The 12,638-nt window shown below is 45.2% G+C and overlaps 1 protein-coding gene across 1 annotated transcript in view; it reads left to right on the top strand.

Moving 5' to 3' along the window:
- LOC143804979 (protein bicaudal D homolog 2-like) overlaps window positions 1–12,638 on the top strand; it is a 71,602-nt gene that overhangs the window by 39,601 nt on the left and 19,363 nt on the right. The window contains exon 6 of the mRNA XM_077283662.1: window positions 2,540–3,484. Within this exon, the coding sequence (XP_077139777.1) occupies window positions 2,540–3,484 (945 nt within the window). The remainder of the gene's footprint in view (window positions 1–2,539; window positions 3,485–12,638) is intronic.

Here is a 12,638-nt window from a genome sequence, read left to right as displayed (position 1 = left end):
TGTGGTATCAGCAGGAGATATCTGTACAGGACTAGCTGTCTTGTAAAGACACCTAAAGATCGTGCTGAGCTTTCTGACGAGGCTTTTACCTCCTCCCAGAGCTGGATTCATATCTTTACGGCTCAGCGCTGCTGTATATCTTCCTCCATTGCTGCAGCTTGTGCCTGGGTGCTAACTAAGAAACGGAGAGCGTGAATCCATCCCACATCACCGCAGCTAGCCTCCTCTCACCAGCTCAGAGTGGATTGCATGCTTTCTCTAATTTTTCAAAGGGAAAACTGGTGAAAATGCAGCAATATAATGGCCAGACAATGTCATTCCTCATGTATACACACAGGACAACTTACTCTGAAAAGTTACTCGAAAGTGTAATCGCCCTTTAAGCCCCATTTACATGGGCTCCTAATTGTCATCATCGACCGGCGTAAACATGGAGCTGAAAACTATTTTGTGACTACAATGGATGCAGTAAAATCTCACTTGCCTTTTTTCTTTCCTGTAGGAAATATTTAATCATATGACCCAGAACTATTGAGCAACTTTCATATTCCTTTATATAGGGAGGAGAGGAATGTGGCTGCAGAATCCCTGCGGATACAACACTGATTATCTTTGGAATGTGGAATTCTCTGCACACAGCACCCTGACCACCCTGACGTGACAAAACTGGGATGGAGGGCTGTTGTGTCCCCACGTTGTAATAGGAGTGTTTGCACAGCCGCAGTCATTCTGCTTAAGCCCCCGTCTCACATAGCGAGATCGCTAGCGAGATCGCTGCTGAGTCACAAGTTTTGTGACGCAACAGCGACCTCAGTAGCGATCTCGCTATGTGTGACACGTACCGGCGATCAGGCCCCTGCTGCGGGATCGCTGGTCGTGTCGGAATGGCCTGGACCTTTTTTTGGTCGTTGAGGTCCCGCTGACATCGTTGAATCGGTGTGTGTGACACCGATCCAGCGATGTCTTCACTGGTAACCAGGGTAAACATCGGGTTACTAAGCGCAGGGCCGCGCTTAGTAACCCGATGTTTACCCTGGTTACCAGCGTAAATGTAAAAAAACAAACAGTACATACTCACCATCTGATGTCCGTCAGGTCCCTTGCCGTCTGCTTCCTGCTCTGACTGTCTGCCGGCCGTACAGTGAGAGCACAGCACAGCAGTGACGTCACCGCTGCGCTCTGCTCTCACTGTACGGCTGCACTCAGTCAGAGCAGGAAGCAGACGGCAAGGGACCTGACGGACATCAGAAGGCGAGTATGTACTGTTTTGTTTTTTTGTTTTTTTTTTTTTTTTGGTAACCAGGGTAAACATCGGGTTACTAAGCGCGGCCCTGCGCTTAGTAACCCGATGGTTACCCGGGTGCTGCAGGGGGACTTCGGCATCGTTGAAGACAGTTTCAACGATGCCGAAGTCGTTCCCCTGATCGTTGGTCGCTGGAGAGAGCGGTCTGTGTGACAGCTCCCCAGCGACCACACATCGACTTGCCAACGATCACGGCCAGGTCGTATCGCTGGTCGTGATCGTTGGTAAATCGCTATGTGAGACGGGGCCTTTAGAGCGCAATTATCTCAGTGTAAATATTGGTCGTCTGCAAACAAGTAGTGATGGAAACCATCAGCATGCACATGGCCTCCTCCGGGAGACGTGACTTACGGTATAGGCCCTTCCTGAGCGAATGTATGTGAGGCTCTGCACACAGTCAGCCAGTGCCGCCATGTATACAGGATGAGACTGCTGTAATCCCTGTAGTGTGTGCTGATGACCAGACGGGATTTACAGTTGTGATCCACGCTGCTTAGTGCCAAGCCTTAGATGTCCTACAGCTTACAGGGGAATTAGACTGCAGGCCAAAGGGTGACATGGTGGTCAAGGGACCAAAAAATGAGTGACGGGCAGCGATTCCCAAAATCCAGTCCTTACTGTGGGGCTTCTTAAATATAGGGCTGATCTGAAACTAGCTTTAAGAACAAATCTGATTATCTGGCCACATACCAATAGTATTGGAGGATCCCACTAACTGTCTTTAAGTCTGTGGTGTCGTCCTGTATCAGATGGCTGGGAAAACTAGGATCAGACATGTTGATGCCCAACATGCCCAATCCTGTGTGCCAGGAAATGGACTATAGAGTTTTATAAAGGTTTTTCTTATTTATAGAAACTAGTTCCCCTTTTGTTCCTTCCTACCATTTGATAAAGCAGAAAGATCTTTTTAAAGAGGTTGTCTAATAGCCGGTCCGCCACCCTGCTCACCCATCCAGGTCCTACTTTTTTTTTTTTTTATTGGATAACCCCATTAAGGCAGTTTGCATACATAATCCATATTATTGCCAATAATGACAGTGTATGTCGTGCACAAATCTTGGCTCTGACTAATAACTTTTAAAGAGGGATAAGGGGTGATAGACCACAACTTTTGGGCCTCCTACATCTGAATGTTCCCAAGATTGGCTTCTGAAGTATAGTTTTGAGGTCTTTGGCTAGCTATAATGGATTTCTTAGTTGTACTCTATCCTGAATATCCTCTTTGCTGTTCTGCAGGTTGATCGGGAAAAGGCCAACATGGAGCTTAACATGCAAGAAGTCAGGAGGAACCTCGATGAGATCAGCAAGGACTTGTGTGACGAGCAACAGAGAAACGCTGACCTGGTTGAAAAAATGAAAACTCTCCAGAAGAGTGCTAATCCCAGGCACCAGCTGGATAATGGAGATATTTCAGTATGTACCTGTGGACAAGAAGGGGCGGAAGTGTTGCAACTTGAAAAAGAGCTGAAAGAAGTCAAGGAACAATACGAGTTGTGCGAGAAAAGGTACCAAGAAGAGAAACAAGAGTGGGAGATGGGCAAGCAGGTGGTGGTTGAGGAGCTCGACACTTCTGCGAAATCGGAGAGCGATGATCGAGGACTCATGTCTGTTCTTCAGGAGGAGTTAAGGGCAGCAAGAAGACTGTACTGTGACTTTCAAAGCAAGCTGAACCTGGCGCAGGACGAGCTGCTATCCTTCATAGAAGAGCTGGCCCATCTCTATAATCACGTCTGTATGTGCAATAACCTAACGCCCAACCGCGTCATGCTCGATTACTTCCGGGATGGGAAAGGAGCCAAGTTACATTTTAGAAAGCGAAAATCTTCAGACTTTTTTGGTAAGCTTCTAGTGAACCCTGACTTGGAGATGACCACCAGCCTTCACAGTGGCGAGCGCTCGCCTCTGAGTAGCCCGGACTCCTCCGTAGGTTCAGACTTTGGTGACTCTGCTAGAGAACCCCTTAGCATTACCCACCTCATCGCCATCGTTAAAGACCAGATCAAACATCTCCAGGGCGCACTTTCCGTGGCTTGGCACCACACGTCGCTCGAAACCATAACCTCTGAAATGGATAAGGAGAAGGAGGTTTTGGTGGAAGAAATCATGAAACTAAAAGCTTTGCTGAGCACTAAGCGAGAGCAGATAGCCACCCTGAGGACTGTTCTGAAGGCTAATAAGCAGGTACATTTTGTCTTAATCAGGGCTCCCGGTTTTATAGTATTTATTTTTTAGTCTACTCGTTATGTCGTGCCGTTATTAGTGTTTTGTATGTTTTTGTTTTTTATATACTTTTTTTTTTTTTTGCTAATTTAATAAATAAGTTGGTTTTCCTTTTTTAAGATTTGTGTATGTGTTTTTTTTTTTTTTTTTTTATATAAATGTCCCGTGTGAATGTATTCCACAAGGATGTGTTCTTGGACGACTTCTCATACCCCGTGTTGGTCCCCTATAAAGTAATAAAGCGTATACTCTCCTGCTGTGCTGGCGCCGTTCCTATGGTGGTTGCACTGGCTCTCCCTGGGGGCCCCCGAGCTGTGGTTGTGGCGAGTCGGCTCCCAATCAGGGCTAGCGTCACTGTCCCTGCCTCCTGTCAAATTGAGCGGAAAGGGGAAGTCCGAGATCAGTTGCAGCCCGTACTTCCTCTTCATGTTCGATTGTGCCTAAAGGTGGAGACGGGGACGCCGGCACTGATTTGGCACCAGTGTCACAACAACCGAATGAGATCCCCGGGAAGAGGCCGTGGCGCCTCCGTGCAAACGACGCCAGCACAGGAGGTAAGTATAGACTTTTATTATTTTATGGGGGGCCAAACATTATCAAGAAGGGGTTGTCCTGGTAGTGGAAAACCCCTTTAATGGACTTGTTAAGCATTTGGACCAGGGCCGGCCAAATATTGGTTTCCGATGTGCTTGCTATTTATTCTTCTAGAAATTTAAAGGGTCGTTCTCCCTTTTCGTGTCTAGATGTGCGTGACAAAGAGAAATGGGATTACCGAAACTGTCAAAAGTATTGTGCCAAACAATTTTCAAAATTCTTGTGGATGTGAATGGACACTAGGGAAAATGTGTAGCACGGTCTGTCTGGTGTGTGGTGTTTTTTTTTTTTTGGTCCATCTATATTTCTGCACGTCACCCTAGGTACATATATTGACTCTCTACTCGGCTCCTTGTTCTTCCTACTCTTATGCATGGGCATACTGTGTGTGTATAGACCCATACATTACATACCTGCACAATGGCGTCAGGTCTGTCAGTCTCTGTAGACTACCAAATACTCTTCAATACCTCCATTTACTTCAATGGGGACTGAGCTGCCACTATATGGAGCTGTGCTGTTCCAGCTCTGCACATGCTGCAGGACCTGATGACATCTGATCGGTGGGGGTTCTAAGTGTCAGACCCTTCCTGATGATCTATCCTAATAAATGTTCATTATCCTTGCCCTGAACCCCTTTATCCAATGTTCTCTTCCTACAAAGTATGTGTGTATATATATATATATATATATATATATATATATATATATATATATATATATATATATATATATATATATATATATATATATATATATATATATATTTTTTTTTTCTCTCATTCAAGTATATTGAGATAAATTTGGTTCGCTTATGAAATGGGTCATGTTGTGAGGTAACCGGGAGCCATTTAGAATAAAATAGGTAACTGTTCATTTTCAGTCATAATAATGCTTTAATAACCAAGATGTAAACATGCTTTAAATTCCTGCTTATATATACTGTAGATTGCAGCCCCTGGGGATATTTTCTAGGGGGACTGTCTGCAAGCAGACATTTCATGGCTTATAGAGGTACTTTCACCAAATTTTTCAAGTTGAACTGGACACACCATGTAATAGACTCTTTAACAGTTAAATTTAAGTCAAAGTGGGCGTTACCAGAGAGATTTCACTGGGGGCGTGTACTTCCTTTCTTACGTTGACCAATCATAAGCAAGCAGCAGCACACTGGGAAAAGCAGAACACACCCTTACATTAGCATTGACAAATAGTCTGCTCTCCCCACTGCAGAGCGATGACACGTGCTGCAGCACAGTTGTCCTTTTTGTAGCCTCTGTTTTGCACTTTCTATTGCTGTTTGCAGTAGGAGTTTACAGAGAATCTGTCAGTAAGCTCATCCTGACATTCGAATAGAGTTTCCAGGTCTTGTCCGTTTTTTTTTTTTTTTTTCTGCGCTACTTTTAGCTGAGTTATGACCACAGACAACATTAAAGTGAACAAGCAGTGGAACAAAGACTGTAAAAAGCTAAACTTTAACTTTTTGTAATTTCATCTTCACTAAAGGTCATTTTTAGCTCCTAATACATGCATAAAAAAAATAATAATTGGACGTACCTGCAGATTTCATCATTTTTTTTTTTTTTTTAAGTCAGATATATTTTTATGTAACCAAATTCAAGGTACAAAGCAATAAAAATTCACAATAGAAACAACATTAACAGTGGTCATTAGTTTTAGAAATTCCCTCCCTTCCCCTCCCCCCATTACATACAAGAGCAGCCGATGATGCACGGTGTAACCTAAGTTCAGGGTCATCTGCTTCTCTCCACCCGAGGTGTCCATAGTGTCTCAAATGTTCTTATGCCTTTTCTCTTAACATAAATGTGTTTTTTTCCATATTCACAATAGTCACTGTCTGAAAAATTCCCTCAACATCGGCGGATCTTCATGTATCTGGCAATTAGTTTCCGCGCAATATATAATAATCTAGCTGTTGCCACCTTATATTTATGTACCCGGATTTCCTCCACATATCCCAGTATACACACCACAGGATCCTTCTCGATCCTACAACCATACGCTCCTCCTATGGCATTAAGCACCGCTGTCCAATATGGGTTCAGATTTGGACACTGCCAGAACAGATGGAGAATTCCAGCCCCCTCCACCCGGCACCGAGGTCACTCAAATGTCTAAGACCCGCTCTATGGAGCTGTTCAGCAGTTCTATATACTCTATGGAGTACATATATCTGCGAGAGTCTGCCCGGTTCACCCAGCGATAATTGGGGTATATATTCCATAATCACTTCCCATTTATCTTCCTCTATCCTACCCAATTCCTCCTCCCACTTCCCCTGTGCACTAATAGGATAATTATTTATAAAAGCATGCATTAGATCCTTATAAATGCCTGACACCACCCCTTTTGTTCCCCCCTCTGCCCAGACATAATCAATCAATATATCCTTGTGAATCTCCATATTAATCTTCTTGCTCTGCGTAACATAAGCATGCTGAAACTGCCCATATTGAAATCTGCAGACCTCCGGTAGCCCATAATCCTGCAACTTTCCAAAGGGCACCAGTCCCTGCGCGTCCTGCACCTGAACCATGTACTGTATTCCCAGTCTCATCCAATTTTTAAATTCTCCCATTTTAACAAATTCCGGTAGAGTCTCGTTTTGCCATATTAAATTTGTCAAGTGCTCCAAACCCCTAATCTTTTTAATTGCCTCCCAGATTTTATGTATCGGTGCTAAAGTAGAATACTTCAAACCCATCTTCCTGCCTCCAACCCCTGAACCAAGGGATGCCTCCCCATCACCTGGACCAAGACCCTTTGTATTGAACCTGCCCCAGACACTTCCCACCACCCCCTCCTCTGTTGGCCCTGAGCAGCTAAGTAATAAATCCAAGGGCTCGGAAGCGACAGTCTCCCTCCATCCTTGGGCCTCTGCAATATCTCAAGACATATCCTCTGCTGCTTTTTTTTCCCCCACACAAAATCCCTAACTGTAGAGTCAATAGTACGAGACCACCGCTACAGATTTCATCATTAACTGGCCTGACCATCTAGTGAGTGTATGTGAATGCCCAATTCTTTTATTCTCTGAAACAAAATCAGTGAGCTTGCCAGCTTTTCTCCTCTCCCCGTTGGACGTTTGGCTGATCACTAGGGTGGGGGGAAGAGGGCCATCTCACTTGGCACACAGTTCTGAAAGATCTATGTGCAGCTTAATTATACTGGTATTTGCGTCCCTCAAGCATCTTATGGTTTCTTGCAGATGAGCAATTCGGCAGCTTCCTCCTGTAACTGTATAATATGAATATCTGACACGAGCCCAAAATAAGTTGTTAAAACCTGAAGGTATCTTTGCGCACTTGTGCTGTTACTTACTTCGGGTGTTAACGTAGCTCACTGCTCCCTATTGCAGAGTACCAAAAAGGCCAAACTCATCAAATCTCCCAATCTGGGTCACAAATAACCATCAAAACCTACAACTGCCAGATCAATCAGTTCCTCACCTCTCCTAGAAGATCTGTTATGCAGGAAGCTGGGTGGGATTCCCGCTGAGGGCCCTACCACCATATAAAGTCCCATTGCAGGCCTGATCGTCCACCCAAACTAGGCATAGAGCCATCTACAGTCATGGCCGAAAGTGTCGGCATCCTTGAAATATGGTACTTAATTTTTTTTGGGAGAAATTTTGTTCCCGGAAATAATTACAATTGCACATGTGTTGTTGGAACGCCACAAAAAACGTGACTAATCCACACCCAGGAAATATTGGCTTTATGTTCTCTTGTCCATGGTGCGCAACATATTGTTCCTGAACGGCAGAGAAAAATTGATGAAAGGTGCAACGCAGGATAGTCCAGATGGTGGCTAAGCAGCCCCAACCAAGTTCCAAAGAAATTCAAGCTGTCCCGCAGGCTCAGGAATCAAATATTACTAGAAGACACCGCACACTCTAATAAATGTATATGCAAAATAGTGTGAATTTATTAAACCTGAACAGCACATGGGAGCAAATTACAGATGCAAAGAAAGCGACCGAGATAGTATTTTGATGTTTCGTCTCTCCCTAGTCTTACTGATATAGTCGCTTAGTATTTTAGTAATAAGTATACATAGCGAGTCCTTTTTAAGGATTTGGGTGGTGCAAGACTGTGGCGAAGTGGTATGTGACCCGTAAAGATCTGCTACCCTGTATGAAGGACCTGTGAAGTCTTGACTGCTGAGCGGCGCTCCTGCGGACTCGCTATGTATACTTCTTACTAAAATACTAAGCGACTATACACTGTGTGCAGAATTATTAGGCAAGTTGTGTTTTGATCACATGATACTTTTTATACATGTTGTGCTACTCCAAGCTGTTCAGGCTTGAGGGCCAACTACTAATTAAGTAAATCAGATGATGTGCATCTCTGTAATGAGGAAGGGTGTTGTCTAATGACATCAACACCCTATATAAGGTGTGATTAATTATTAGGCAACTTCCTTTCCTTTGGCAAAATGGGTCAGAAGAGAGATTTGACGAGCTCTGAAAAGTCCAAAATTGTGACATGTCCTGCAGAGGGATGCAGCAGTCTTGAAATTGCCAAACTTTTGAAGCGTGATCACCGAATAATCAAGCGTTTCATTCATGGCAAATAGTCAACAGGGTCGCAAGAAGCGTATTGGGCAAAAAAGGTGCAAAATAACTGCCCATGAATTGAGGAAAATCAAGCGTGAAGCTGCCAAGATGCCATTTGCCACCAGTTTTGCCATATTTCAGAGCTGCAACGTTACTGGAGTAATAAAAAGCACGAGGTGTGCGATACTCTGGGACATGGCCATGGTAAGGAAGGCTGAAAAACGACCACCTTTGAACAAAAAACCTAAGATAAAATGTCAAGACTTGGCCAAGAAATATCTTAAGACTGACTTTTCAAAGGTTTCATGGACTGATGAAATGAGTGACTCTTGGTGGGCCAGAGGCTGGATCAGTAAAGGGCAGAGAGCTCCACTCCTACTCAGACACCAGCAAGGTGGAGGTGGGGTACTTGTGTGGGCTGGTATCATCAAAGATGAACTTGTGGGACCTTTTCGGGTTGAGGATGGAGTGAAGCTGAACTCCCAGACCTACTGCCAGTTTCTGGAAGACAACTTCTTCAAGTAGTGGTACAGGAAGAAGTCGGTATCGTTCAAGAAAAACATGATTTTCATGCAGGACAATGCTCCATCACATGCCTCCAACTACTCCACAATGTGGCTGGCCAGTAAAGGTCTCAAAGAAGAAAAATTAATGACATGGCCCCCTTGTTCACCTGATCTGAACCCCATAGAGAACCTGTGGTCCCTCATAAAATGTGAGATTACAGGGAGGGAAAACAGTACACCTCTCGGAACAGTGTCTGGGAGGCTGTGGTGGCTGCTGCAATCAATGTTGATCGTAAACAGATCAAGCAACTGACAATCTATGGATAGAAGGCTGCTGAGTGTCATCATAAAGAAAGGTGGCTATATTGGTTACAAAATTTTGGGGGGTTTTGTATGTCAGAAATGTTTATTCTAAATTTTGTGCAGTTATATTGGTTTACCTGGTGAAAATAAACAAGTGAGATGGGAATATATTTGGTTTTTATTACTGTGCAGAATTATTAGGCAACTTAATAGTTACCTGCACAAACAGATATCCTCCTAAGATAGCCAAATCTAAAAAAAAACCACTCCAACTTCCAAAAATATTAAGCTTTGATATTTGAGTCTTTTGGGTTGATTGACAACATAGCTGTTGATCAATAATAAAAATAATCCTCTAAAATACAACTTGCCTAATAATTCTGCACACAGTGTATGAGTAAGACTCGGGAGAGTCGAAACGTCATAACTGTCTCGGTCGCTTTCTTTGTTTGCTCCCATGTGCTGTTCATGTTTTAATAAATTCACACTATTTTGTATATACAATTATTAGAGTGTGCGGTGTCTTATAGTAATATGATACCTAGGACTTTAACAGTCCGTGGCACCAGCACCTCACTCTAAGTTGACTGAGTGCACACCAATATACCTTATCTACTGCAGGCTCAGGATGCATCAGTGTCAGCGCAATCTATCCCTCCACATTTGACTGAAATGAAACTCTGTGGCAGGAGACCCAGGAGGACCCCACTGCTGACACAGGCATAAAATCTAGACTGCAGTTTGCCAAAATGTACGTAAGTCAAAATCCTGGGAAAGCGTCTTGTGGACAGATGACACCAAGATAGAGCTTTTTGGTAAAGCACATCATTCTACGGTTTACCAAAAATGGAATGAGGCCTACAAAGAAAAGAACACTACCTACAGTCAAATATGGTGAAGGTTCAAATATGTTTTGAGGTTGTTTGCTGCCTCTGGCACTGGGTGCCTAGACTTTGTGCAAGGCATCATGAAATCTGAAGATTACGAAAGGTTTTTGGGTCGTGATGTAGTGCCTAGTGTCAGAAATCTGGGTTTGCATTCTAGGTAATGGGTCTTCTAGCCGGACAATAACCCAACACATACTTCAATAAGCCTCCAGAAATGGATGGAAACAAAGCTCTGTTGAGTTCTGAAGAGCATAAAAATAATTTTTATTAAATTGCTCTTAAAAATAACCAATGACCTAAAAACAAACCATACCAAGAAATAATTAATCCACTACACTAGACAACACTCACGGGTGGGCTGGGGGATGGGTATCCCTGTTATACCCTTATAATCCCTACCTGAACCCTACCTGTCTGCGGAGGTTGGCACCCTCTTGGACGCAATGTGGCGACCCCGCTCCTCGGCGGCTCGCCCTTATCTCCCTAGCAGATCCCTAGTATATACACCAATAGGGGATTCACGAAAATTACCACTACACAGGGATACAACACACAATGACTTTTTTCCATCATACACGACGGCACCACGAGAGAGGGGGATCCGCCCATCAAGGACAGGAAACCTTCAAAATAAAAGGGGCGGCTCCTCTCTCCACATCAGTTGGTTTCCTGTCCTTGACGGGGAACCCTCAAGATGAAGACTTCTGATGAAGATAGAAGAGGATGCCTGGGTCAGCTGGATTTGGGCAGGTGCTGGTCTGCTGCACCCGTCACCAGGTACCGGTAGTCGCCTTGGGGGTCATGTATTCCATGCCCCCCTGAGCAAAGCATGGCCACAACCCGTGAGGATTGCCTTGGTGAAGATTATCCACGGGGGCCGCAGGTGGCGTTTCCCCCCTGTTGATTTAAAATCCTGCTGTCCACGGGGGTCACTTTTATGGTGCCCCCCCTGTTGACCACATGTAAGGCACATCGGGGCTAGGTAAGCTCCTCGGAGGTTTGGGGCCCTCCCTGTCGAGCATTAAGAGCAGGTCTCCCCCCCCCCCCCCCTTCCCCCTCCTCCCTGGCGATACCTGAGGCTGCACAGAGCGGTGGAGCACTGAGAGAGCATCTGGACGCTGAGGGTACATGCGCTACCTTCCTGAATCTGTGGCGTGGACACTCCAGAAGCCTACCTCCAGCCGGAGCCAGGTACCCGGGAATGGAGGTACGTGCGTGCGCAATACCCGGTGGCAGCACTTGGAACGTTTGATAGGGGCAAGGGGGCCAGAATCTTCGACGGGCACCGGAAGCAAAGGCCTTCCGGTGCCGCGCCTGGAAGTAAAGCGCGCATAGGCGCTGAAGAAGCGTGCACCGGAAATAATAGCCGTGTGCACGCGCAGGACCCGGCGGCAGCACTCGGGGCAGGATCAACCAGGTGAATGGTGGATCTAATAGCGCGCACTGGAAGTAGTTGCCGGGTGCTCGCTTTGGCATAATTATACAGCGCAGGCGTTGCGCTAGCGGCCAGCAGATGCAGGGGTGATTGATTGCATCTATGAGCACCGGAAGTGGTGCAGGCACGATCGGCCAGGTAATCAAAACATGACAGGTGCGCACAAGCACCTGACTGCTGAAGCAACCAGTAATGGCAGGATCAACCAGGTGATTCATTAAAAAAGAGGAAGTGAATCTATTTAAACGAACCGGAAGTGCTGCCCTGTGTCACTAAACCAGGCTGAGGGTGACTACTCTTGTTACGTGGTAGTGTGTATGATGGAGAGCTTTTCACCAGCACATTTGATGCCACAGCAAGAGGTGCAGGAGAGGCGGTCTCGCTCAAGTGGAAAAGCCAGATCCGACATGGCAGCAGCAAAAGCTGCTAGGACAGCGTACGGACGGATCGCCATACCAAGGAGGGGTCCCTAGTCTCATTGGGAGACACGGAGAAAACCAGCCAACCTCCGGATCCGGTACCCGTACTTTGAAATCGTCCGAGTGGTGAGTGAACTGCGAGAAAGTCCAGCACACTGTCTGTTCTTTTCTCTTCTCTTATCTCCGTCTCTCCCTTCTTTTTCTTACATACATTGGGGGGTGGAGTATAGGAGGTCCCAAAGAAGTGTAAATCAAAGGCTAAAAACAAGGAATGTCCCTTATGCAAAAAAGCGTTAAAACCATCCTGGAATAAAAATCTGTGTCAGGATTGCATTAACAAGACGGTAGCGGAGGAAACACCCTCCTTTACAGAGAGTCTAAGATCACTG

The sequence above is a fragment of the Ranitomeya variabilis genome, chromosome 2 (genome assembly GCF_051348905.1).
Source record: "Ranitomeya variabilis isolate aRanVar5 chromosome 2, aRanVar5.hap1, whole genome shotgun sequence".
Lineage (NCBI taxonomy): Eukaryota > Metazoa > Chordata > Amphibia > Anura > Dendrobatidae > Ranitomeya > Ranitomeya variabilis.
This window is presented reverse-complemented; position numbering and strand designations above follow the sequence as displayed.